Source organism: Eriocheir sinensis, chromosome 27, assembly GCF_024679095.1.
Source record: "Eriocheir sinensis breed Jianghai 21 chromosome 27, ASM2467909v1, whole genome shotgun sequence".
Lineage (NCBI taxonomy): Eukaryota > Metazoa > Arthropoda > Malacostraca > Decapoda > Varunidae > Eriocheir > Eriocheir sinensis.
In genome coordinates this window covers 14,456,296-14,483,150 of record NC_066535.1, presented here as the reverse complement: position 1 = coordinate 14,483,150, position 26,855 = coordinate 14,456,296, and the positions used below count along the sequence as shown (strand labels likewise).

Genomic DNA, 26,855 nt, shown 5'->3' with positions numbered 1-26,855 from the left:
TCTCTCTCTCTCTCTCTCTCTCTCTCTCTCTCTCTCTCTCTCTCACACACACACACACACACACTCACACTGTTGGCTGCTGCTGTGTAAACTTTGTTATCATTTCGGGGACGGTTGCCAAGGAGGAGGAGGAGGAGGACGAGGACCTTGCCAAGTGAAAAGCAACACAACAACCAGAAAAAAGTCTTCGTGATAATAATGATGATGACGATAATAAAGATAACAAAAATAGCGTAACACTCACTAGTCATACAGCAACATGCCTCGTAAGAAATATCGCGGTCGTGGCTGTGGTGGTAGTGGTGATAATCGTGGTGGTGGCGGTGGTGGTGATAGTGAGGGTGATAGTGAGGGTGATAGTGAGGGTGGTAGTGAGAGTGGGGATGGTGACAATGACCTACTCACTACTCGCTTGTATTTACTCGTCGTGTTCACGGAAACGTTCAGGTGACGCTTATAGGAAAGAAAAATGTTTGACGTAGGAGTGAAGCGGGAAGCCAGGGCAGGATTACGTCAGACCCTACATAGCATAGCAAGGGAGGGAAGGAGCAATGGAAGAGAGAGAGGAGGGGGTAAAGGAGGCAAGGTGGGAGGGAAGGAAGGAGACGTAGGTGATATAAGGGACAGGGAGGAAGAAGAGAAGGAAACTGAGAGAAAAATAGCAGCAGAGAAGAAAGATTAGAGAAGAGAGGAGAGAAGGCAAAGGTGGAGGAAGGGGGAAAAGAAAAAAAAGAAAGGAATAAATGAGAGAGAAAAAAAGGAAAGTGTAGTGGATTAAAGTGAAGGAAGGAAGTAAAAGAAAAGTAAATGAGAGGAATAGGAAAGCATGGTGGATAAGAGTGGAGGAAGAGAGAAAAAAGAAAAGAGAGGAATAAATGAGAAAGAGAGAGAATTACATGGAAAGACGAGCATATGGAATGGGAAAAGTGTTTATATAATAGTGTGAAGGTGATGGGCGGGCGGTCTGGTTGAGGGGGATGAGAAAAAGTAAAAGGGGGGGGGGGAAGTAAGGGAATAGAAGGAAGAGAGAGAGAGAGAGAGAGAGAGGAGGAAGGTGTGTGTGTGTGTTTTTTTTTTTGTGGGGGGTCATGTAGGTCACCATAGCGACGCACAGAATCACTTGCAGGACAAATATTTCTGGGGTCTATTCTTCCTTCCTCCTCCCCCCCTTCCTTCTTTCCTTCGTTTCCTCCACTTCCCACTCTCTTTCCCTTCTCTCCATCTCCCTCCCTCTCCCTCTCCCGTTCTTAGATGCACCCAAGAATCATGGCATTTCATTTTGTTTTTGTTTTTGCGTGTGTGTGTGTGTTTGTGCTAGTGACAGAGAGAGACAGAGAGAAAAACAAAGCATAATAAGGGAAGACAGGTGAGGGACAGGTGGCTTCAGGAAGTGAGGGAGGGAGGGAGAGCATGAGGGCGTGGCTGTGGTAACGTGAGGCAAGGGAGAGAGGTAGGGAGGGAGGGAGGAAAGAAGCTAAGGGCGTGAGGGTGTGAGGGCTCGAGGGCAGCAGTCAAGGTTAGCACTGCCATCGTTAACAGCAGAAACAGCAGCAGCAGCGACAGCAGTGTGTGAGCCCCTGTCCACCCTCCCCCCCCTTCCCCCCTGTCACCTCCTCGCTGCCCTCTCTCACTTTATCTTGTGGTCCGGAATAGCCGTCATGAAAATAGATCGAGATATATAAAAAGGGAGGTATTTTTGTCGGACTCTCCATCGGCACGGGGCAAAAATACGATGTTGGTCTGTTGTATTGTGAGGGGGGGGGGGCTAGAGAGAGAGAGAGAGAGAGAGAGAGAGAGAGAGACTACAAGGAATGTGCGTCGGACAAGACTGCAGAGATAAAAGTGGAGTGGTGTGTGTCGCGTCCCTGCATGCTGCGGGCGATAGTGTCTCTTGTCGGTGTCTCTTGTCGGTGTCTTGTCGGTGCACGGACAGGTAGATACTTATTACCAGGCGCAGGGTCATCACTTACCGTAAATCTTGACACTAATGTTGAGATAAACGTATAATTATGTTTGTCAAAGGACATGTACAGGTTTAAAGAACGGATATGCAAATTAGTGTGTGTGTGTGTGTGTGTGTGTGTGTGTGTGTGTGTGTGTGTGTGTGTGTGTGTGTGTGTGTGTGTGTGCTAATTGGCCATGTAACCAACCACTATAACCACTGTTTTCTATATAAGGAACCTGTTGGGGGAGCGCCACTTTTCTTTGCTTACATGAGTCTATAAAAAGGTCTGGGTAGTGAAGAGTGTGTGTAGCACAGTGCCAGGGGTAGTACAGTGCACTCAATGGCGGGGAGTTTCGGCGGCTCACCCTCACCACAGTTGCTGTTCCAGATGCTCCTGGACCACCGTAGCCGCAGCGAGGCGAGCCGCATGGTGTGCGCACGGACCAACGGCGCCACGCCGTTGGTGATGGCAGCCAAGAACGGCCACCTCGCCTGCGTCGAGTACCTGGTGGAGCGATGCAGCGCCGATCTGGAACAAGTGGGATCAGGTATGTACACGCGGCGTCCCCGCCACTGTGCTGTTGTCGTCGCCTTCGCCGTAAATGTCCCTGAAGCTGATTGCAAGAATATCCATGTTATGCAAACTACACTGCATCACTGATACACTCTCTCTCTCTCTCTCTCTCTCTCTCTCTCTCTCTCTCTCTCCTGTTTCACACACACACACACACACGATATATTAGGAGACAGCGGAAAGATTGCGTCTGCCTACCTCTGAGGAGAAGAGATAAGATAGATTTGATTGCTATGTACTGGACGATGAAAGAAATGAAAACGATCAACAATGACAACCAATTTATATGGAATACTAGAAATACAAGAGGTTACGGAAAAAAAAAATAGGAAGACAAGGCTTTCTCCATAGATGATGCATGGACACCAGGAATGACCGCGAAAAATGAAATCGTTCAAGCCAAAAATATTTCATGAATTTAAAGATGTGTAGTTCGCTTCCAGCATATCACAACCAGGTAAATACACACACAAGCCCCGACTGACAACCTGTACTCATTCACTCCTGGCTGGACACTGGACGGGCACGGATGAAAGATAACTGCCCATCTGTTTCCACTCCGACGGGAATCGATCTCGGGACTTGGATTGTGAGCCGAGCACGCTAACCACTGCTACGTGGAGCTGTCTGTCTGTGTGTGTGTGTGTGTGTGTGTGTGTGTGTGTGTGTGTGTGTGTGTGTGTGTGTGTGTGTGTGTGTGTGTGTTGTAGTCATCTTTGCTCCTACATATTCACCTCTATCGCCCTAAGTATCAGTGTAATTACATTAGTGGTCATTACAATGCGTGCCAACACCAATCGCTCTTTACAACATTATTAGTATGTCTTGCACAACTGATTAATTCGTGCGTGTCTTATCATATTTTCTTCTACTTAATTAAGACTTACACGCGGCGAAAACACGTTCTGAAGTACTGTTAAATATCAGCTCCATTGCGCATTGCCAGTGTCAGTTTCACATGACGACAGTTTTTTTTCTTTACCTGTTCCACATATTGCTCTTGAGGGTCGGCGTGTAAGTGTGAAGGTGAGGTGTTCTTGCTAAGCTCTTAATTAATATTCAACAACTCGGGTGAAGTTAAACGGCGTCCTGTGTGTGTGTGTGTGTGTGTGTGTGTGTGTGTGTCAGGCAGGTGCACGCTTAATGAGTAAACGCATTGTATCAACACATTCGGCGGCCTGATGCAAGTTAACGCTCTCTACAATCTCCGCGTCCAGTGTTCAAGGCCACACCATTTCACGGCTGAGAGGAGCAAGTCATCCCTGGACCTTTATAATCGTAGCGGCGGCGACCTCGCTTGGTTAACTGGGGAAGAAAAGGTTGGGTGGGGTGTGGGGAGCGGAGGAATCATGGGGCCGCTGCTGTGTGCACTCGGGAGCTGGATGCCGCGGCGTAACTTTACAATGATCGAGATAGTGCATCGGGTTAAATTGAGGTTACATGCAAATTACGGAAACTGATTATTAGGCATTGCGGTGAAATGTGTGTTGGGGGGAGGCGGGCTGTGTGGGTGGGTGTGGGTGTAGCTTTGACATAATTACCAGCCGCTTGAGTATATAAACATCACGGTTGTATATTATTATGGAGGCAGCACGTGAAGTTTCAAGGACATCGCTAAGTGGATTTCGTGAACGGCGGTGGTTGACTCCTTGCGGTGCCTCGTTCATCAGCCAAGGAGTGCGCGCGTCCCGTCCCCGCTTGTCTGTGTTAGGGTTTCGCAGATACGGGAGCGGTGTCGGGACATTGGGTGACGCCGGCCTAATGGAGATCGATAAGGGACTCGGTACGACAACGAGCCACTCTGAACCGGTGTTGGGACTAGACCAGACAGGATAAAATGCTCTGCGTCTGCGTTGTCTTTATGTGTGTGTGTGTGTGTGTGTGTGTGTGTGTGTGTGTCATTCACCCACTGTTTATATACTCACGTGCTGGACTCTTGATAGCCAGACCTCCATCTTGAAAGCAACATTCTCGAGCTCATTAGATTAATATTTGGGTACGGCTGGGACCTCACACCCCATCCCTCCCCCACCCCCCTACTATGAGAGCTAATGGTGTTTAATAGGTCGGTGAATTCTTTAACGTCGGTTGGTATTTGCCTGCCCAGTTAACAGGTTATGCTTAGTCTTTCATTCATTCAGCCAGCCAGCCGTCCCTGTGAATGTTCCTCAGTTTGCTGTTCAACCTTGATATTGTCTCCATACTGATATGAACTAGGTGGTAGGTGTTTGGAAATTCCACCAGATGTATTATGATAATGTAATAAGGAATCGTGGAATAAATCTTGATAATGTTTGTCATTGACCTCGATACGAATACCTGTTGGCTTTGATCTGCAGGTGATAGTTGTGTTGGTAGTTTCTTTATAAACGCAATGTTGTAGTCTGCATTGCTTGATAAAGTATTAGTCACTCATTTAAAATATCTGTATGAAACTTCATATACACAGGCATATTATATGAGAGGGAAGTGTCACTTTATAGTCCATGACTCAGTCTAGATCAGGATGATGTCAGAATAAAAAAAAGTCTCAGACTGTTTGTGTTTAACATTATCCTGATTATTTCAGTTGTGTTTGACGGCGAGACCATAGACGGGGCTCCCCCTCTGTGGTGCGCCGCAGCAGCTGGTCACCTGGTCGTGGTGTCCTACTTGTTAGAGAAGGGCGCTAACGTCAATGCCACAACCAAGACCAACTCCACCCCCCTCAGAGCAGCTTGCTTTGACGGTCACTTTGAGATCGTCAAGTATCTGGTAGAACATAATTCAGGTAGGTCAACTGATTCTCCTGATAAGCATGGCTGCCATAGATATGCGTTTACTATGTCCTGTTGTGTTATAAAGATTTTGGCCTCTATTCCTCCCTATACTAACTATTAGGATGATTTTTGGTGTTAAGATTGAAAAGATCCTTCACTACCTTAAGACTTGGTCTATCTCGTAATTTCATTATGTTACAACAAATAAAAACTTCCATAAGTTTTCAAGCTGTCACTGTAAAACTTTTGGCTCCTCTCAGACTTATTATAAGATACCAAAGCAAAGGGTCCCAGGCCCCACACTAGATTTTTTTTACCCCTTATGTGGCCTTTGAGGAGTCAGCCAAATAAACATGATAAAATGCTAGATCTTTCTCTAAATATGAAAGGATAAGTGCATATATGCAGGAGACCTCAGATCTTTAAGTCAATCAGACTCAGTAAGGTTACTTTATCCTCTATTAAAGATAAAAGAATTTGATGTTGACTTAATCATAAACATTATAGCTTTTCAGAAAATTGTTTTTATATCAATATTTTTCAGCAAGACTGTGTGTAAGGATTAAGTTTTCTGTCTTGCTTTTTTAGTTTTTCATAAAAGTTTGCTTGATTTTAAACTGTACTTCTATTATTCAAATTTCTCTTTGTACATTACTTGTGCATATTACATTGAACTTGAAATCTCAGCATGTCAGTGATGTCACTCACTATGTGTTTTGCTTTCAGACATTGAGGTCGCCAACCGCCACGGTCACACGTGTCTGATGATTGCATGCTACAAGGGCCACTTTGATATTGCCAAATACCTCATAGAAATTACCGCCAATGTAAACCGCAAGAGTGTTAAGGGAAACACTGCACTGCATGACTGTGCAGAGTCAGGCTCACTAGACATCATGAAGCTGCTTTTGGACCACAATGCCAAAATGGATGTAGATTCTTATGGTGAGTCCATATTTGACAAGAAGAAATTAATCCGTAAGTTGGACAGCAAAGGGATGAGCTGGAATAAAGTTTTGTTTTTTTTAAATGTAAAAGTATCAGGGAAGAAGCATAAAACTTTGAATTCAATGGGTATGGGAGACCTTAACACAAAGATAGAGACGAAAAATGTTGGTGAAACAGCAGTTTGTTACTTTGAAATGGTCACAAGAAACAGGAGAGATCAAATTGCTGAATTTCTCAAAAGAAACTGACTTAGATTAATGAACACATTTTTCAAGAAAAGAATGAACATAAGTAAACATAGTAACACTTTGATAGTAACCTGCCTCTCCCCCTGAAGAGAAAGGTGTACAGTGCCAATCCTTACACATGGTTCAGACACTTTGTGTCTTGCAGTAAATTTATAGAGAAAGCTAAGATCTGCACGGAGAGAAATGGAGAGAGAGATTGTTTTGGGTAAGTTGACTAATAGATTATTAACCATGTTTCAGGGATGACACCATTACTAGCAGCAAGTGTAACAGGTCACACACACATTGTTGAGTACCTGATCTCAAGAACAGACCTTATCTCCCGCAAAGACAAAATAGATGCCTTGGAGTTACTTGGTGCCACATACGTTGACAAGAAGAGGGACATGCTTGGGGCCCTCAGGTTCTGGAAAATGGCCATGTCAGAAAGGTATGTCCTTGCTTTGGGGCTCCTTATCACTCTCTGAGGAGGCAGTCTATGTGCTTCATAGCTTCAGTAAACTGTATTTATATTTATTTATTTCATATTATGGAGATATACAGTATTGCCATTTTTCTAAGTCAAGTAATTTACAAGTATTTTTTTATGGCATTACATCTTTTCTGAGGTACATAACCATGAGAAAGAAGCAACACAATGGTAGACTTCAGTGCATACATATGCCAATATAATTTCTTTTAATACTGAATTGGTATGAATGTAATCATTGTAATGCTTTTTTTTTTTTTTTTTTTTTTTTGTGTGTGTGTGTGTGTGTGTGTGTGTGTGTGTAAATATGATAATAGAAATAATTATTACATTTCAGGTATGACAATGGAGAAATGATTTACCCTAAACCAGTACAACAGTCTCCTATTGCTGCCTATGAAAACTCTATAGAAGTCATGACCTTGAATCAGCTTGAAGAAATCATATCAGATCCAGACGAGATGCGAATGCAGGCGCTGCTGGTACGTGAGAGGATCCTGGGACCCGCCCATCCTGACACCAGCTATTACATTCGTTACAGAGGTGCTGTGTATGCAGACACTGGCAATTTTGACCGCTGCATCACTTTGTGGATGTATGCGCTAGACATGCAACAGAAAATCCTAGAACCCCTGAGCCCCATGACACAGAGCTCTTTCGTGTCCTTCGCAGAACTGTTTTCATTCATGATGAGTGAAGCCAAAAATAGGGGCCGTAGGGTGCCAGTAGTCAATTTCTGCGACATGATGCGAGTATTTGAGAAGTGTTTACGAGAGGTTGAGGTGGGCATGTTCCAGCTCAATAAGGGTGTTACCAGCTATGGGGGCATGTTGGCAGGTGGCGGTGGGGAACGGGACACAACCTACTTCCACCGCACTCTGGTCATCACAATGCACCTGGTGTGTCTGCTCACCAAACTGGGGCCAGGCCTAACGCCCCTACAGCGGCATGCCATGCGGAAAGCTGTCTACGACCTGGTGCGGCTTGATCCGCGTGGGTCAGGGGGCGTGACTCCACTCCACCTTGCCTGCTCCCGAGACTCCTCCGCCACCATTGGAAGGTTTCCCATCTGTACCTTCCCCAGTGCAGAGGTTGTTAATCTTCTCCTGGAGGTTGGTGCTGATCCATGTGCCAGGGACCACCAGGGCAACACGCCTCTCCACACCCTCGCCAGCAACAAGCAGTGCCGCCGAGACCTGCTCATGGCACTGCTCTCAGCTGGTGCTCATCTCGACACTCTCAACCGATCTGGCCAGAGTTTTGCCTCCATCAGGTCCTCCCGGGGTCAGCGTCTCCACCAGCTGATCAATCCGCTGCAACACACCTCCCTCCAGTGCCTCGCCGCTGCCACGCTGCGACGCCACGGCCTCCCGTACGACAACACGTTGCACCCTCGTCTCTCACAGTTTGTAGACCGGCACTGATCTTGGCTGTAAATAGATCAATGGCACCACTCCATGTACATAATTATAGAGGTTAAGCATGTGTACATTTTTATACATATTGACAATAATAATCTTTACATTTGAGTAAAGGCATATGTAGCCATGATGAATTGGATGATGTGTGGCATCATCTCCAAATGGCATTATATCATAAGTGGCCCGACACTTGTGTCACCGGCGCGGTTGGTGACCCCTCAGGGCTGTCACCTGCCTTAGAGGCCTCCTGACATAGCAGAATGGAAATATTCTAACAGGTTACTGTGTATTTCTCTTTTGTGCTCATAACTGTTGAATGCACCCACCTATAACCCTGGAGACAGGGATGAAAGTTAAACTATTATTTCTAAGAACTGTATTGTTTGTCACCCACAAACTTTGAATATACGTGTTTTTGCTGAGAATTGTCCATGATGTGATTGTTGAGAGGTTTGAGGGTGGGCAGCGGCTCAGGGGAAATGTCATTTCAATTTTGTGTTGCAAAATTGAAAGTGATTATTTGTGGAATGCACAAGGTGCTATGATGTGTGTTTTGAAGAAATTTCACTGCATAATAAAATGCATGGATGTTATGAAAGAAGAATTACATATTTTACTATTTTGTACTTTACTATAAAGCACAACATCAAAGCAACTAAAGCATTGCTCTTCTACCAGAATATTTGAGTATCATTTTCACTAGTTTCTTCCTCCGTGGGTGGCATGGTGGATTTAATGTTTCTGGGAAATCTTTCATGAAGGTTAGTCAGCACATGATCACCAGAATGGAATTCAAGCAACATTTGCTCAGAGAATTCGAATTTTTTTTTATTTTGATATTTTGTATTGAAAAATCCTAACTTCCTTTAAAGAGGCATGTAGATTTGCCTTCTATTATTTTCTATCTTGTTTTATAAATTTCTGTATCCATCTTGTCTGTCCAGCGAGAGGAGGAAATGGCTACAATACTGAATTAAACGTATCTGTATGTCCAAGTAATCGTTCAGCAATCAAACTTTTCAATTCACCAGTCATGAAGAGCAGCCTGAACAATGAACTGTTAGGTCTAAATTTGTATTGTGGGTTTATCTGTGATACTATATTTTTCTTGCATTTTCTTATAGAAGTAGAATAACAGTCGTGTACCCAAAATGCTGATTCAATCACAAAGCCGTAAGTCAGTGTTGTGAGTGCTGTGTTTGCTGGAGTAACACTATGAATAAAGGATTCTCTGTTTTGTCTCCAATCATGAAAGAGACCAATCAGTCCTCCTCAGTGACTTCAGGACTCATCATAATAATTCCAAGGTGTTTTATGAACAAATCACTGAGGAGGAAGATAATTGTGCATTATGGACAAATCACTGAAGATGAATATTTTTTTATTGATCAAATACAACATATTTCAAAACTGTTTGCCAAAAAGGACCTTGCCTGATTTACTCATTTTAGTTTTATAATTATTTGGTTCTCAGAAGAGAACCAATTAAAGCACAGAAGTGATGAGCTGAGATATTTTATGTGTTGGTGTTTGGGATCTGCTATGCCATAGCAGGCATCGGTGACTTATTGTTTCATGACAGACTATCTGAGTAAAGCATTATGTAAATTTTATGAAAATTGTGGAAAGCATACTTAAAATTTTTTAATTACCAACCAAATGAGTTAATGCTGCTACATACCATTGTCATTAACATTATATAATCTATGATTGAATGGCCATTAGTTTAATTCAGCCATGCTGCTGGGCTGAAATTTACTTATTTTACAAGAACAAAATGTTAAGAACCTAAGCCCTGCCTTCCCTGAAATGTGGTTGTGTGTTTTTACCATTTCCACTCCCGCCACTGTGTTCACTGCGGGCCAGCAGGTCACAATGAACCTGTGGTGCAGTGCCGCCTGGCCATGCCTTGGGGCTGGTGAGGCTGCATTGTGTCATGTGGCATTTTGTATCGTCCACTACTGTTTGAAACCATTAAAAATATTTTTCATGGGAAAACATGAAATTCCAAAGGCTAAACGCAAATAAGAAACAATGCTCACAAAATACTTTTCCTAAAATGAGAACACAAGTTTCCTAAATCAGTAATTCCACAGTCATAATTATGAAACTGATCATCATTATTGTGCAAAAGGTAATGAAGTTTAGTCACTGCTGTCATATAAAAGAAATTCCATGATTGTTATTTTCAAAGTTATAAATATGAATCATAGATAAGTAAAAAAATATATATTGGGCTTACATCTCAGAAGATCAAACTGATATTTACCTAATAGATAAAAATCTCATTTCTCATAACTTAACTTAAAAAAGCTGCTTCTCTTTGTCTTGTAGAGTTAACTAAAAGATGCTCTGTAAAAGTTCACTGTTACATAAACAATAGAAGAAATCATATCTGACTTGCTGCCAGCTGAAGGGGTTGTTGGACAGAGGTTGCTGTTTTGGTTGTAGCTCGCAGTATCAAAATATTGTTTCACAGTCTCTGAAATGTGTATTTTGCCTCAGTGAGCCAATATCCTGGAAGTGTCCTCTAGTTCACAGACTGCTGGGGCTTACAAGCCAGAAGCTTTAGTATCTGACTGCAGTCATTTCAAAATATTGTTTATTTGGCAAACTGATATGGGTTTGCACCTCTTCTCATTTCTTTTCAAGTCCACAGTAAGGTTACAAATGCTGGATTTTTCTTTTCTTTTGATAAAATTCCATAATGGAATACCCTACAAGAAACAATTATGTACAGCAACTGTTAAACATGAATAGAGAAGATATCAGTACAAGTGCTGTGAGTAGTGCAAGAAAATCATGATAATGTTGTAAACAGCTCCATGTTTGGGTTTTGCAGTGATCAAACTGACACTAACTTCCTGTGAAATGCATTCATCTAGGACACCAGCCTCAATTTGCTCATGTCTTAAATGTGAAGATGACAGGAACTTTGCAGTAGCTGTTCCATCAACTAAAATGGCTAAAATATAGTGGTCAAGGAAGATACTGAGGGCTAATGCCCATGATATTTCTGTACGACAAGAAACTGACCAATAAGTTTTATATTCAATTCTAAGGGTCAGTGTAAATCTGTAATTGAATTTTTTTTTAAACAATTTCTGACTGTATGAAAGTTTCCTATATAGTGATGCCTTTCAGTACTCAAAACATCAACTTCAACAGGTTCAACCCAACAAACTCAGTCCTGTTCCCTGCATTAACATCAAGCACTTCTGGGCCATTTGAAAAGTGTTAATAGAATGTTCATACATTTCATTCATACATACCGGCCAGCCCTCAGTATTATCAAAACTGGTTGTATTTACTTAAAAGATGACGGGTCTCTCAGATGTCTACTTTTATTGCATTTTACTAATTGTGATGTAATTTCTCAGCAATGTCGAGAGTCTTAACATGTCGGTGTTTATGATTCAGTGGCTTATTTGTATTTGTTTGCCATTTTGCAACAATCCTTATCTTGACTGAATCAAACTGGTTGGTTAGCCTTAAAGTCTAGTGTTCTGTGGTTTTGTATGATGTATAATGCTAAGAAGAAATGAATAAAGGAAAATTATGGGTTTCAAGTCAAAGCTGCAAACAAGCCTTCCTAGCTATTGATGATGACAGTGATTATGATGACATAAACAAATAAATTTTTTTAAATGAAACATGTATGATTTACACAAATTGACCAACTTTTTACTTCCTCTACTCAGGGCCGTCCACCCATCTTTAGGAATGTGGTGCTGGCCTGGACGTCCTGATCCACTCATGTCAGGATTTGTGTGTCTTGATAACTTGACATACATTCATATATTCCCAAATTTAAAACCATTTTTCCAAGCTCATTCACTTTTTTATCCTCATATTTATCCATATTTATTAAATTATTCTGATAATTAAGCTGAGTCTTGCTGTCATATTTGATGTGTTTTATTCTTTACATTTCCTGTTGTTCCTGTTGTTGCTTAAGTTTTCAAGTGCTTCTATTTACCATCACCCTCTTTCCTGTATCATTTTTATATTACCACTTAAAAGCTAAATGTGGGTTTGAAATACGTCCACCAAAATGAACTTAGATGCTCTTTTCTGAAAAATTAAGATTAACTAGTATCAGGGGAAAGTTTAATTACTGAAACTACCAGACAACGCTTCAGTCCCAAAGCTCGAATACTTAGTTGGAAACCGAGTGTTCCATTCATCAAGGTGAGTGTCAGTTGGCTATTGGCCCTCGCCGAGTGTGCACGTGCTGTGTCTCCCTTCATCCCTCGTTCTCCCAAGTCCACAGGTGAGTAAATCTACCTGCAGGTTGTGAGAACACTTTTAATCATACACTTCTAGAATTTTTTATTTTATTTTATTTATTATTACATAGGAAGGTAGTACGCCGAAATCCAGAGACACGCTATTTACTAAACACATTCCCTTGTCACTTCATTTACACTTATGACTCCCTAAATTCATTAACACGGGCGATTATGTGACCCATACACGGCACTCTACAACACCAAAACAACCACTTGAACACAACAATCGTTCTCCCTCGTCGTGGTTCAGTGGTTCAGTGTCTCGAGCAGCAGACCAACAACGTTACAAATGTGCAGAAACGACACACCAGCCTTTTCCCTTTGCTTCTCTGTGGTAATACGGGTGCTATGATCAAGCCTTCCCATGCCCTTGCGATCTTTACTGCAAGTTTATGAGGAGTGCGGAGGGCCATCCAGAGCACCGTTGCCAGATTATCGTACTCGGAGCATAGTATTCACCGGTTTCTGACGCCTAATTATTGCCAAGAAACATCAGGATCTAACTCTTTTAACGATAACTATAAATAAGTTACGTTACTGGAGCCCAGAAGACAGTTTTGGGGTAGGAAGTCGGGAAATATAATCGGTTGAGTACGACAATCTGGCAAGGATGTGATAAGTGCCGTGGGGGATCCGAACACGCTGGTTGGTTCCGTTTCAGTCCATCGGGTCTTTATCATTGATTTGCGCCGGGCCGGTTGGCAATAGTGTCTCGGGTTTGCACCCAGTGTGGCATTTCTAATTTATCAACCTTCTCAACTAACCCTTTACCATTATATGATTCCTCACACACTCTAGGTCAGTGGTTCTCAACGACTGCCCATAATAAATAGTATGGGCTTAGTATGGAGTCCACGGGGTGCCTTGGAAACTTGCGAAATATTGTGTGTGTGTGTGTGTGTGGGGGTGGGTGTGGGTGTGTTCTGGCTCCTTCTACGTGTTAAAATTGGTAAGTTTGGTCTGAAGCACTCAAAAAGCTTGGGACCACTGCTATAGGTAGGCTACATAACACATTCTAAAGGTGGACGATACGAGTATATATACTTTAATTAATTTCGATAAGATAACAAATTATCGTCGTCATTTAAGTACCGGCAGTATCGAGGACCCATACCAAGTACTTTATTTCCAGTATCGATTGTGAATAATTATAGGTATAAGTAGAACAAGAGAAAAATAATCATTGATGAGTGTGAGGAAATGAATATATTACTGGGTTATATGTAGGGGGCTGTGTGTACGTCCAATGACTCGTTCACCAATCAAACTTTTCAAATCAGCAGTTATGAAAAGCAGCCTGATGCTGATTCAACCAGTCCTACCTCCAATCAATCCGTTCAGTACCTCCTTCAACGAGTAGCTACCTCCGTGGTGTAGTTGGTAGTTACCAAGCCATTTATAGTTATGAACCCGCGGCCCGGGTTCGATATATGCAATGGAGCAATCAGTGTCCAGAGCTCATCAAGCTGTTCATCCTTTCTTTCAAGCTGGTCGCTACATGGGTAGCCTACCAAGAGAAACATGGAGAAGGTAAATTGCGGTAACCCGGATGTCACTCAACCTGTGAGATCACCTACTGAAGATTAGCCACCCCAGCTGCGCGCGAGGTGGCTGATCTTCAGTTGCCAGACGATCAAAACTTAGTTTAGGCGTCATTATTCGTGATTAATTGTATTGATTTTTTTGCGATTTCTTGGCCTATGTTTATTAAGTAATACTTATAATAGTCAAGCTTTCAGTCTCAATATCAAGTATCGACATGATATTTGTTCGGAGGTTCAAACGACCGATACGCCCAGTCGCCCAACACTATATTCAGCGTAGGCGCTTCATATCTCAGGTGCACACAACTGTCTCGGGAACTTTACCATCTCGGCGGTGAAGACTAAAACCCTCTGTTGCTTTGCAGTGTGCAGGGAAACAATTTAAGAGAGGTATATTGGCTGATTTTGGTAATGGGTGAGTGTCATGATACTGCTTCAAAGACTCCATCAGAGGGGATCGAAGGGAGGCTGGAGAGGACGCTCCTGTAGACACACCAAAACCAAATCCGCTGCCTCCTTATTTTTCCTGGATTTTCAATGCTACAGCGGTAGATACCGTCCACCCAGACTCGCATCAGTCATCACTGAAGTGTGGAATGGCCTAGACAGGGGAATCATCCAGTCCAAAACTTTGAAGTAGTTTAAACCTAAGTTTGACCAGTCAAGATATGGAGACATAACCAATTAAAATTTTAGGAGTAAATCATATTTTCCTTGGGATTATTTTTCCTATGCCCATGTGTATATTATTTACGTTATATTGCATAGTAGTCCTGCTGGTGCTTTATATTCCCTGCGGTGAATTCTATTTTAGGGTTTAATAATATTTTTCTCTGTGCAACTCAAATCTTCAATCAGTGGCCACGGCAGCAGAGCCTCCATTTTGTTGTTGATGTATCCTGTACTGTAATATCTGTATTTCTATGATGTATTTGCCAGGTCTAATGAATTAATCTATGAGTTACATGCAATTTATATCTCCACAGTTTTAGCATATGATTTCATGTTAGAACATTGAGATCTAAACTGAAAGTGAAAAATAAACCAGTTTGCTCTCTTAACAAAGATTTGTATCCACAGAAATGTTGTGACGGGTGGTTTCTTCTTGAAGCATCACAATGGATAAAGTAGCCCTTTCCATCTCCCACATCAGAAGAGACTGCAGGTGGAGAATGTCAACCCCTGGAACACTTCTTTACCAGTTGCCTTTTTAGGAATGCTCTGGTAGGTATGGCTACAGCAGTAGGTGGTGGTAGTAGTAGTAATTCTCCTCCACTTTATCTTCCTTGACATCACAAACCTTTTTTATCTAGTACTTTAATGAGAACTAAATTCCACTCTCTCCTAGTTCTTTTGTACTAGTGGACTATTTTGGCCATCAGATGTGATATGGCCTCCAGCTTACAACCAACACAACCTGAGCACCTTTGTAGCTTGCATGGTGAACAAAAATGTCTTGTTGGTCAGTGTACCCCCTGCCTTCAAGTTTCTCAGCAATTATGGGAAAAATAGTATTAGAATTCTGAAGCCATAGCACAGGTCATTGGGTTACATAAGAGGGCACCAAAGAAAGTTAATCATGGAGCAATTTCGAGTCGTGAGTTTTCTGTGGAGAACTGAGAGAAGGGTTTCAAACACAGTGAGCATAAATATTCCCACAGCCAAACCTCATCCTGGTAAGAGTTCTCAAGATAGAGCTTATATGTAGTCTCAAGCTCTTTCTTGAAAACTATTGGTCTTGGGCTTACAAGGACATGGTTTGGGTGTGTGAATATTTACTCTTGCTGTCTTCAAGTGCCCCTTAAAATTCCACAAAGGGCACTTACTTCCAAACAACAAAGTGCTCATCAATTTCTTATGCTAGGTTCCCAGCTTAATGTAGTCCAGTGATCTGTGACTTGGTCTCAGGATTGACTTATTTTTGCCCTCAGTAACTTTGTCATGGCCCCAAACCCTCCAAGACTTGTGACTGGGATGAGGAGGATGCACTGACCGGCAAGACATATTTTACCATATCTTATTTTTTCTTGACATTTACAACCATTCATGCTGTATGCAATCTTTTTAGAGTGGTGTTGAATAGCTTGTAACTGAATGATTTCTTATTTTTTAAGAGAATGCATCGCAACTTTCGTATCAAATCATAAATCCAGAGTTGAGATTGTGTGCCTTGCCTCCCTTCCTCCTCCTCCACACACTAATGCCTGGGCTTTGCTAATGGCTGCCATGTTTTTTTTTTTTGTTGTTTTTTTTAAGTCTTCCTTACGTTTAAGTAAAATAAGGGTATTAATTATAAAAGACTTTATTTAGAATCATTCTTGTGCCTTTCCTTGTGACATTGTTATAGGTCATGAATACCCAGTGTCAGAAAATCATCAGTTTTCCAAGAATGTACTGTCCTGTTTTACACTATTCTTGGACTCAAAAGTCTCTGTCACCACATCACTTTAGTTTTTGGTGTCACATAGCTCACAGTTCCCAGCACTTGCTAATACATTTATTTTTACATTCAATTGAATTTACTCTTTATCCACGCACACACACACACAGATGTGGGAGGTAAACCGTAGTATCTGTCAAGATGATTTCATCTGCATGGGAAGGACTAACTTAGTAGTGGAGATAGAGCCTCACTATGCCCAAACACAGCTAGCAGTTTCAGAGTCGTATCTGCAAAGACAGAAAGGTATGAAGAGGACATATTTTAAGATACATCAGACTATATAACATTGCACCCGGATGAAACATACAGACATGGATATCACCAGCATTGTAGGTAACTGTGTTACAAACTTAGCCATCATACCCCATTCAATACATAGGCACTGAAAACACCTATTAAATTTTAAAAAGATCCTATGCCTAATAGAAAATCAAAATTAATGTTTTTGGCTTTATTCTAGATGCAGTAATCTACAAATCAGGCAAAATAAGCACACCCATTAATTTTTCAGGACAGATTACAATAGAGCCAAACATGAGCGGTGCCACATCATAAAAAAATATTTTTACCATACCTTAAAAAGGTGACCCAGTACTGCGGCACCTGCCAGTAAGCTGAATTCATAGACCTTTGTTCAGTTATGGACAGGGATAGGTGACACACAGCCTACCAGGCTGTGTGTCCTCCAGTGTGAGTAGGCTGTGCTAGCACCTAGGAAAACCTGGAAAAAGAGGAACTGTATTAGCCCATTACATACAGTCAGGACAGTCCTATACCTTAAGAGTAAAGGGTCTGCAGCCACACCACATCAAATCATGTTAAACCGTATAATATATCCTTCCTTTAATTTCATGAACTAACTTGTAAATAGTTACAATACAGTACTGTATTTTGTTAATTATAAGAAATTTTATTTATTAGAAACCATTTAGTTTTGATTGAAAATAATAGAAAAGTAAGAAGAAATTACAAATAAAGTTGTATACTATTAGAATCTTGATTTCAACATCCCTATTCAATATTACTCCCATTATATGAAAATTTTCACTATGAATAAATTTTGCATAAAATCTAAAAATGTATATTTCACTCACCTACACCTATGTAAATAAGAATACTGTTGACTAGTGTGTCTTTTTCTCATGTGGCAACAATGAACAATTTACTGAGCAACAAAAGGAAATCACAGTTGATGAATGATAAATTCAATACCCTGAGATGAGTGGGGACACATGTCTTGAGCTTGAGATGATCAGATGAAGCATTAAGTAGGCCTGTGCTGCTGATAATGCTATGCCTCAACAAACCAGGAATAGAACATCAGACATGTCACTGCTAGGACAAAAATTTTAGTTTGTAGTAACACCTTAAACCAGTCCCTATCCAAATAAAACTTTATAGTCTCATTTGATTCTGAGCAATGTCTACAGTCATGCAAAAGACAGGGAACTACTACATTTTAAATACAACTTCAACACACTACACGATGTAACTTTTTGTTCAAATTGCCAAGTAACTACCACAAGTAAGCTTTATCACACAGACATTTCAAATAGACTCCAAATGATATACAGATGGTTAAGTTCATCATGGACCTCTGTCAAACATTGAACACCTCATAAAGCATGACATTAAATAAGATGTTATCATGCACACCTCATGTGTGAGAACAGTCCAGCAACACTCCAGTTTCTAGTCACCTTCATCAGGCAGAGCTGGGCGCACAGACTTGATTCGCTGTATCACAAGTGGATGCAGCTACTGTACATGCTGCATTAATGTTTTCCAAATATCCTTTCTAGTACTGCAAGGAACACTGCTTTACACACTCATGAAATGACAGTAATGAACTGTGTGATAGCAAAGATTTCATTCTCATCAGCTTTGATTTTACATTGCATATCTAATGACTATGAAAGTCATGGAGAAATGACAAAGTTGTCAAGCCCAGCTATTAAGACTGTTTTGAGGTGGTAAAGGATGAGAACAACATGACTGTCTTGAGGTGGTGAGGGATGAGAACAAAGTGTGATGATAAATAGTCTATGCAGGTACAGTAACACCCTTTCAGTCAGAATTGTAAACAAATAGGTAATGCAAAAAAATATTAATTACAAAAAATTTGATTTTTTTACAACTGCTAGAATAAAGTTAGAATAACACTACTCCAGCCGGCAACATGCCATCTATTGGAGACCAAAGCTCCACATGGTGGCATGCCATTGTGACATACAAAGAAATGTTGTAAAAGTTGTCTTTAGTTGGCAATGAGCTGACTACTGGAAACTTGAAGGCCTTATTCAGGCACATACTTTTCACCATCAGCTGTGGATGGTATGATGCCATGCTGTCCAGGGTTCATTTAGTACAACCTTCATCAGATTTCAATGAAATAACATATGTAATGTTTTCAAATGAAATAGAAGTCTGTAAGTACATGAAGCAAATTCTTCCATAAAACACAGATGTACACACTGAACCAATTAAACAACACAAAAGTGATATACACACAAAAATTACTGTACGTCTACTACATGCCTGTGTGTGTGTGTGTGTGTGGCGCGGCAGTGCCAAGTGTTTGAAGGAATGCTACTTGAATTAGTATCAATCATTCCTGGCCACAGGAAAGTTTATTTCAGCGTGACTTAGATAAATTTTCCATGTGGTTTAGAATCAATAAAGTTAATTCTGTTCTTGTGGCTGATTAGAATCAACTAGTAAAGTAATATTTTCCATGACATTGTCGTCATCATCATTACCCTTACCACTAGTGTTATTGCTACCAAGCTCATGTCCATCACCCCAGTTTTTAAGTCTTCCTTCTCTATAACAATTGCTTTCTTCTTCACCTTTTCAACTATGGTAAGCTTCTCAGCCTCACTGAATCTTGGCCAATGTACCTTCCTTGGCTGTCTATCAATCATATCTTATATCTTATAAAGACAGAGCTGACTGTGGGGTGTGGAGTGAGACACATTTCTAAACACAGTTGATGATGCAACTGCCTTGTGATTAGCTGAATTTTTTATAACGACTGTGATTAGCGGTGAGTCTGATGACTCACTGAAGGCATCAGTGCACCCAGTCAGCTGCTTTTGTTATGGAAACCTACCAACAATGTTGCTAAGCTCAGGCAGAAGATTGCTGTCAATAGCAATCTTCATTAGCTGACTCCACTTTGGATATGGGTTAGGAGCAATTCTCTTTCCTTACTAGGTGATATTAAGCCAGTCACAAGAACAGAATAAGCTTCTGCTGATTCTAAAACAGATGGGAAAGTCATCTAAGCCCAATTTAAATAAACTTAGCTGTGGTCAGGAACTGAAGCACAATTAGTGAGGTGGGAGGCCAGTGCTCCCCATTTGGCCAATAAAGGACCACATGGCCGTGTGGGGTTTTGGTTGCTTCCCATGTTGGGTGGGTCACTACAAAATTAACCACAACTATATTTTTATGCATAATTACAAAACCATAAATAAAAACTATTGAAATTAAACATATCCTTTGTATACATATAATGACTTATCACAAGAGCATGCAATCAATAGTCACGGCGTGATGGCCACCACGTGAGAGTCAGCCGCCATACTGTGTCCACTTCATCTTCAATCGATGACTTTGCAGACTTCACCCTCACCTAACTTTATGATACTGTCACTTAACATAAAAAAAGAACAGAATCTTCGTTCTGTGGAAATTCCCTATGGTAAAAGTATAAAGTTGTAACATTAATATAAACACAAATAAAATAGTGCATCAACAGTTTATCACATTTATTTTTTTTCAACCCCTCCTGGCTTGGCTAATTTTTGACACATTATTTCTTAAACACAGCTCCTGAATCTACATACTTTAATGATTATATTGGTAAAGGATACATATCAATATTAAAAAAAATATGGTGGGTTAAAATAAAGTGTGCCGTGAGAGTGGAGAATGATGAGAATGAACGAGGATGACTTTGTGAAGTGTATATGGGGACAGGATTGAGGGAGAGGGTGTCATGGGCAGACCACCTGTGAAATGGATCAACAGAGTGGAACAATATGGGAGAAAGTTGGTAGGTGAGGTATTGAATGTGGTGTGAGGGAGTGCCAGAACAGGGAAAGTTGGAGATGCTTCTGCCCTGGCCATGAAGGAATATCCCGTGGGGGAACAGGGCATCACAGATATAGATAGAAAAATCCTTATAAAATTAGGAGAATGTGTTCAGACCTCTCTTTTACTGAAGTCAATATACTCCATCTACCTCCGAGAGGTGCTTTTTCTCTCTCAACCTTATTTTCTGTATCTCCCAAACCTTAGTGCATGGTTCATCATTTTGCCACTATGGATGGCAGCGCACTTTGGGGGTCACTCATGTAATTTAAGCAAAAATGGATAATATTTACATAAAACATATGCAGTGTTTTAAATATAAATCCTTAGCTTGTGTTTCTTATCATCAATAAAGCTGATATTTTTTAGTCCTATGAGCAATCTCATAACTTACTCCTGTAATGTTATCTTTGGATGCAGACAATTTATAGGGACAATACTACGTGAATATACTGTATATAAAGAAATTGATAATAGTCATACTTCGGTTTACGAGCTTAATTCATTTTGGAATTTTGCTCACAAATCAAAACTGTAAGTAAGTGTAGTGCTGAAAACACAAAAATTGCACACTAGAGCAAAAATGTAAGCAGACATGAGCGCGCAAGTGCTACCTCTGCTAGTGTACAATGCGGACTGAGACCCTATTCCCTCTCTCAATCTTGTTTTGCAGCGAACATAGGGAACCCATGCTCACGTCTTCGACTTATACAAATAGGATGCTCATACACCAAGTCACCGCTCGTAACCCAAGGCATTTTTGGTGATTTTTTTTTTGCTCATAAATCAAAACACTTGTAAAGTAATGCACTCATAAAGTGAGGTATTGCTGTATATGAAATTGAGTTTAGCACAGTTTTGATCACACACCTTGGCCTTAAGGCACTGAATGTTGTTTTAGGTAAACTGAAATGCCCATAGTGAAGGGATTTAAATACCCACCACGTGGGCACGGCGCACTGACTGTGGTGCACTTGCTGGAGTCAATACTGTACGTTTCTTTCATTAAATAATGTAAAATAGTCCCATGTCAAAGCACTCTAGTGAATCTTGAAACTTGACTGGCAAGCCTTAGTGTGAGAAGCTGAATGTTACAGCTTTACAGCCTCAGTGCGGCAATAAATTAGGAGGGAGGAATACGGGCTCTGCTCTGCTTTATCATGTACATTTTCTAAGGCAAGAAGGTGTGTTATGCAGCTTCGCCAGCATTTGACTGCAGTGAAAAGCACTAGGTGGTGGGAGGGATCTAACTACACATTGTCTCACCAACATGCATCCAACGTCACCCCCCACCACATCACCAGCTGCCTCACCTTGACCTACAACCTCAACTACCAACACAATTTTGGATATGGAAAGTGCCACCTACTAAACAGATGTTTGGGACAAATGTATATACATAGAAAAAGGATTAGAACCCTAAGAAAAAAGAATAACACCAACCAAGACCAAGAAAAAGAAAAGAATGATAGACAGTGCCACTACCACACAAGTTTATGCACCAGGTAAGTTCTGATCGAACCTGGCTATGACGAGAGGCGTGTTGAGTCCTGAAACCCTCACCCTTAAGTGGCTACTACTTTTCTAAGGGGGACCAGGTGCCAGATCATTATATACATGCATTTATATCTGATTACTGAACCCACAACCGATAATATTCACATAAAAGTATGCTTGCAACATTGTAACTTCATTGGGGTTAGAAAATGGAAACAAAACTTCATTCGTGCTTTTCTCAAAACTAGCATAAAATACAGAAAAAATGCATCTACTTTTCAATTTGCATGGTATTAATAAAAATATGGGGTACTGTATTGTAGAAAAACTAAATTTTTTATAGGTCATATTTTTGTATATGCAAACATTATAACTTTGAATTTTCCCCCCAAAAATAACTGGCATGAAAATTAAGTATAGAGATGATCTTGCTGGTACAGCCAGCCAATACCTAGCTGTTAATGATCCTTTCTAAGGAAGAAGAAAAAAAATCTTTCTATGCGATGAAAAAATGTCCAGGAAGTAAAATTTGACCTGTGGGCCAAATTATGCCCACACTATCCATGCCTTGCCTCTGAGTGTGAGTCAAATGCTTTCTCATAATGAGTAAAAGCCATACACAGTGGTTTACTGCACTCAGCTGATTTTTCTAGATAGGTTGGTAGTCTGGATGTGGTTGAGTTGAGAAGCCACTACAAAACCCAGATTGTTCTCATGGCTGGTTAGAGCCTAGTGTTGTGCTTATTCTGTCATCAAGGAATAAATCAATTCAGTTAATTAAGGCTCTACTGTATACAGTGCAATAATGATGAGAAAATCCTTTGTATAACAGGCTGGCTTTTAGATAACTTTCTGCAATGCAATTTACTTTCTTAACGCTACAATCAGTTTATTCTTGATGCCACTGCTGAGTCTTACTTAGTGACTCAAAATGCAGCACGTGGCACTTGCTTAATATTGTGTTTGGCATCTGACTGTATCCCAACACTAAGTACTGCACAAACTGAACCTAATGAACAAGGCTCACACAAAACCATAGATGAAGAGGGTTTTAAATGATATTTTGTTTCTCTGTGTATCTCTAGTGATGAAGCAGCAAGAAGATACATTTTCAAGGTGGGTTTTTTCCAGACAATGGTGACGAGTTTCAGTATGGTGATAAAATAAGATGTACATACGTGTGGTACAGTTGGCATTAGTAGGCTAATGTCTACCACCCCCATCTACAGTACTCGTAATACCAACCATATTTGTATTGTACTATCAAATCTTGAGCATTGTAATCCTGGTCCTACTAACTACATAACACTACTCTTCTACTACATCTACGACTGGAAGATACTCTGTGTTACCTCTGTACGAAGGACTGAGAACCAACCGTCATGATCCAGATTCAACGATTACTGTTACTGGAGCTGGACTCACTCTCCTCTTCACTTTCTTCTTCGCTCTCTTCTTCGCCCTCTTCCTCACTCTCTTCCTCACTTTCCTCCGCACTCTCTTCTTCATCCTCTTCCTCACTTCCCTCCTCACTCGCTTCTTCATACTCTTCCTCCTCACTCTCCTCCTCCTCACTTGCTGTTTCATACTCCTCACTTTCCTCCTCCTCCACTTCTTCCTCCTCCTCCTCCACCTCTTCTTCTTCTTCCTCCTCCTCTTCCTCTTCCTCCTCCTCCTCCTCCTCTTTTTCCTTTTCCTTTTCTCTTTTCTCCTCCTCCTCTTTCTCCTTCTCTATCTCCTCCATCTTCCTCTCCTTCACCTTCTCCTCCTCCTCCTTTTCTTTTTCTCTTTTCTCCTCCTCTTTCTCCTTATCCTTCTCCTTCTCCATCTTCCTCTCCTTTACCTTCTCCTCCTCCTTGTTCTTCTCCTCCTCCTCCTCCTTCTTCTCCTCCTCCTTCTTCTCCTCCTCCTCCTCCTCCTCTTTCTTCTCCTCCACCTCCTCTTTCTTTTCCTCCACCTCCTCTTTCTTCTCCTCCACCTCCTCTTTCTTTTCCTCCACCACCTCCTCCTCCTCCTCCTCCTCCTCCTCCTCCTCCTCCTCCTCCTCCTCCTCCTCCTCCTCCTCCTCCTCCTCTTCCTCTTCCTCGTCCTCTTCCTCCTCCTCCTCCTCCTCCTCCTCCTCCTCCTCCTCCTCCTCCTCCTCCTCCTCTTGCTCTTCCCCTTCCTCTTCCCCTTCTTTTTCCTCCTCCTCTTCCTCTTCCCCTTCCTCTTCCTCCTCCTCCTCCTCCTCTTCCTCTTCCTCTTCCTCTTCCTCTTCCCCTTCCTCTTCCTCTTTTTCCTCCTCCTCTTCCTCCTCCTCCTTCTCCATCTTCTCCTCCTCTTTCTCCTTCTCCGTCTCCATCTCCGTCTCTTCCTCCTCCTCCTCCTTCTCCTCCTCCTCCTTCTCCTCCTCCTCCTTCCCCTCCTCCTTCTCCTCCTCCTCCTTCCCCTCCTCCTTCCCCTCCTCTTCCTCACTTTCTTTACACTCCTCACCTTCTTCCTCACAGTCGTCATCTTCCTCATTTGACTCACTTTCCTTCTTATTATTTTGTTCTGGTGATGATAATGGTGATGGTTGTGGTAATGAAGAGGAGGAGGAAGAGGCAGAGGAAGAGGAAGATTCTTCTCTCATCTTTTCAAGCTTAATTTGGAAGAGTTTCAAGTCAAGGTTTGCCAGATGCTGTAAGAAGCCATTATTTGGTCGAATCTCACGTTCTGGAAGAGGGAAAAGCCTTAAACTCGGAAAAGTATTGGTGAGCTGATTATTTCAAAGTAATGCAATTGTAATCCCTTTATTACAGACGCAAAGTAACCTTTTACTCTTATGAGTCTACCGCTTTGGTGTAAGAAATGAAAGACTACTGTATGACTGTTCAAGTAATTCATGAGCATTTTGCAAGCTTCTCAGTAGTAGAAAATTTCCTTAAAAGAGTTAAGTGAGTTACTTGGGCATACTTTTCCTGATCATGGTGAGGGCAGCAGCAGCCGTCATCCCTCGATACATCATTAGGAAGGCCACCACAATAGCAGCGGACCTTGATCGCCCCTGCCGGCAGTGTACCAGGACCCTGCCTGCAGGTAAAAATAACGAATGAAGAATGAGTAACCATCTTATGAAAGGAAATTTTATTTGCTTTCAAGTTCTACATTATTCCCTTTAAATTTGAAATCATAGGCAAAAAGAAAATAGGTGCTTTAGAATATGAACACTGACAAAATTATTAGAACAATAACTCCAGACACGTTGATTCCTAAAGACTTGCCTGATATAAACTGAAAATATAATCATAATATTATCTAAAATATAGCTAAGTATTATGATATGATTCTGCAGAACAAAGAAAATGTGTAAGTACATCAATTTACTAACCTGACTTAAGAGCTTCTTCAATAAACACTGAAGCCCTTTCAAAGTGCACAGAAATATTGATGAATGGGAGATCAATGAGGTTCAATCCCAAGTATTTGATAGATGGACTCTGCAAGCAATGCAAACAGATTCTATATGCTGGATATTTAAGTGCTATTGACACTCATGTGACAGTCACTCAGTGTCATGTAAAAGTTGACTTAACTGGTAATGAAGATTTCAATAGTTTTACAGAAGGTAATGTTTCTGATATATAATGAACAGTGAGAACAAAATGGGCTTGCAGACATGATAATAATAAGAACTTGAAAGCAACTGTAGGTCACCTTGTTAGTCTGGTATAAATCAAGGAAGAATGGAGAATAAACAGCTGTGCCTCACTGAATGTCAAATTACCATACCAGAACATAAAACTGACCGTTGGGGAGAAATTTGTTGAACATTGTAATGATGAAAAATTTTAAAAGTAATTAAATATGGGAACTTTAGACCCAAACAGGAGACATTTTTGAGAAGCGCTCACTCTGCCCCTACTTGGTGATGCTTGAAAAGGGACACCATTGAAAAGCAAGGGACATGGCCCCTGGTGCCCCCTTGTGGTGACACCCCTGTATGCAATAAAGAAGTCATTACAACTGATTAAGAAACATTAAGTGCCTGACCTTGTAGAAGTTTGGGCCTGTCTTTACTGGAGCTGGGCCGTGGGCGTTGCCGGCTGCATTGAGAACATGAGTGATACGATTCTTGAGGAGGTATGATTCATTCATTGCAGCATCACTGAAAACAGTAACCCATAAGAAGGTTGTATTCAAAACTTCCCATATTTAAACAAATTCATTTAACAGGGATGCATGAAGTAAAATAACTTAGTTGAAATGAACATACAACAAAAGACAGGAAAAATCCTCTATTGTACAACTGAATTTCAAATACATTCAAGTTGGCCTTGTGACTTTTGGTTTAAAATATGTTTTGGGTTCCTCTACCAAGAGAAATATGCAAAACACTGACTACCATATATGGTAAATAAATCTGTAACATGAATGAAAGAAAAATATATGAAACTTTCCTTTTTACAAACTAAATCCCCACCAAGGCAGAGAAACATATTGCTACCTGTCCAGCCAGCAGAGTATTGGTATGAACATAGATCAGTTATGGCCTTGCTTTGTCTACAATAAAAAAAAGTCAGAGTGAGATACTGTGGTAATGATGATGTTCAGCAGCTAATTAAACGCACTGCAATTGTGGAATGTGCTCCTCATTCC

At 41.1% G+C, this 26,855-nt stretch overlaps 2 protein-coding genes across 8 annotated transcripts in view; one reads left to right on the top strand and one right to left on the bottom strand.

The window, feature by feature from the left end:
- Positions 1-2,270: 2,270 nt before the first annotated feature.
- Positions 2,271-12,017, top strand: LOC127004164 (protein fem-1 homolog A-like). The gene is made up of 5 exons (XM_050871636.1): positions 2,271-2,493; positions 5,089-5,289; positions 6,005-6,223; positions 6,715-6,904; positions 7,281-12,017. The coding sequence occupies exons 1-5, from the start codon at positions 2,286-2,288 to the stop codon at positions 8,365-8,367; spliced, it is 1,905 nt and encodes a 634-aa protein (XP_050727593.1). The 5' UTR covers positions 2,271-2,285; the 3' UTR covers positions 8,368-12,017.
- A 4,469-nt stretch (positions 12,018-16,486) lies between these two features.
- LOC127004165 (dual specificity protein phosphatase 3-like) overlaps positions 16,487-26,855 on the bottom strand; it is a 19,368-nt gene continuing 8,999 nt past the window's right edge. For all 7 annotated transcript variants that reach the window (XM_050871641.1, XM_050871638.1, XM_050871639.1 and 4 more), the window contains 6 exons: positions 26,250-26,364; positions 25,588-25,696; positions 25,173-25,289; positions 24,711-24,932; positions 17,218-17,364; positions 16,487-16,870 (listed from right to left, as the gene is read on the bottom strand). In XM_050871641.1, the coding sequence (XP_050727598.1) occupies positions 17,348-17,364; positions 24,711-24,932; positions 25,173-25,289; positions 25,588-25,696; positions 26,250-26,364 (580 nt within the window). In that variant the 3' untranslated portion in view covers positions 16,487-16,870; positions 17,218-17,347. The remainder of the gene's footprint in view (positions 16,871-17,217; positions 17,365-24,710; positions 24,933-25,172; positions 25,290-25,587; positions 25,697-26,249; positions 26,365-26,855) is intronic.

Bases quoted from the DNA above. Each gene is read 5' to 3' on its own strand.
- LOC127004164 (XM_050871636.1), top strand. From the start codon at position 2,286: ATGGCGGGGAGTTTCGGCGGCTCACCCTCACCACAGTTGCTGTTCCAG. The intron at 2,494-5,088 runs GTATGTACACGC...TGATTATTTCAG, and splicing joins TCTGGAACAAGTGGGATCAG to TTGTGTTTGACGGCGAGACC. The intron at 6,224-6,714 runs GTGAGTCCATAT...ACCATGTTTCAG, and splicing joins AATGGATGTAGATTCTTATG to GGATGACACCATTACTAGCA.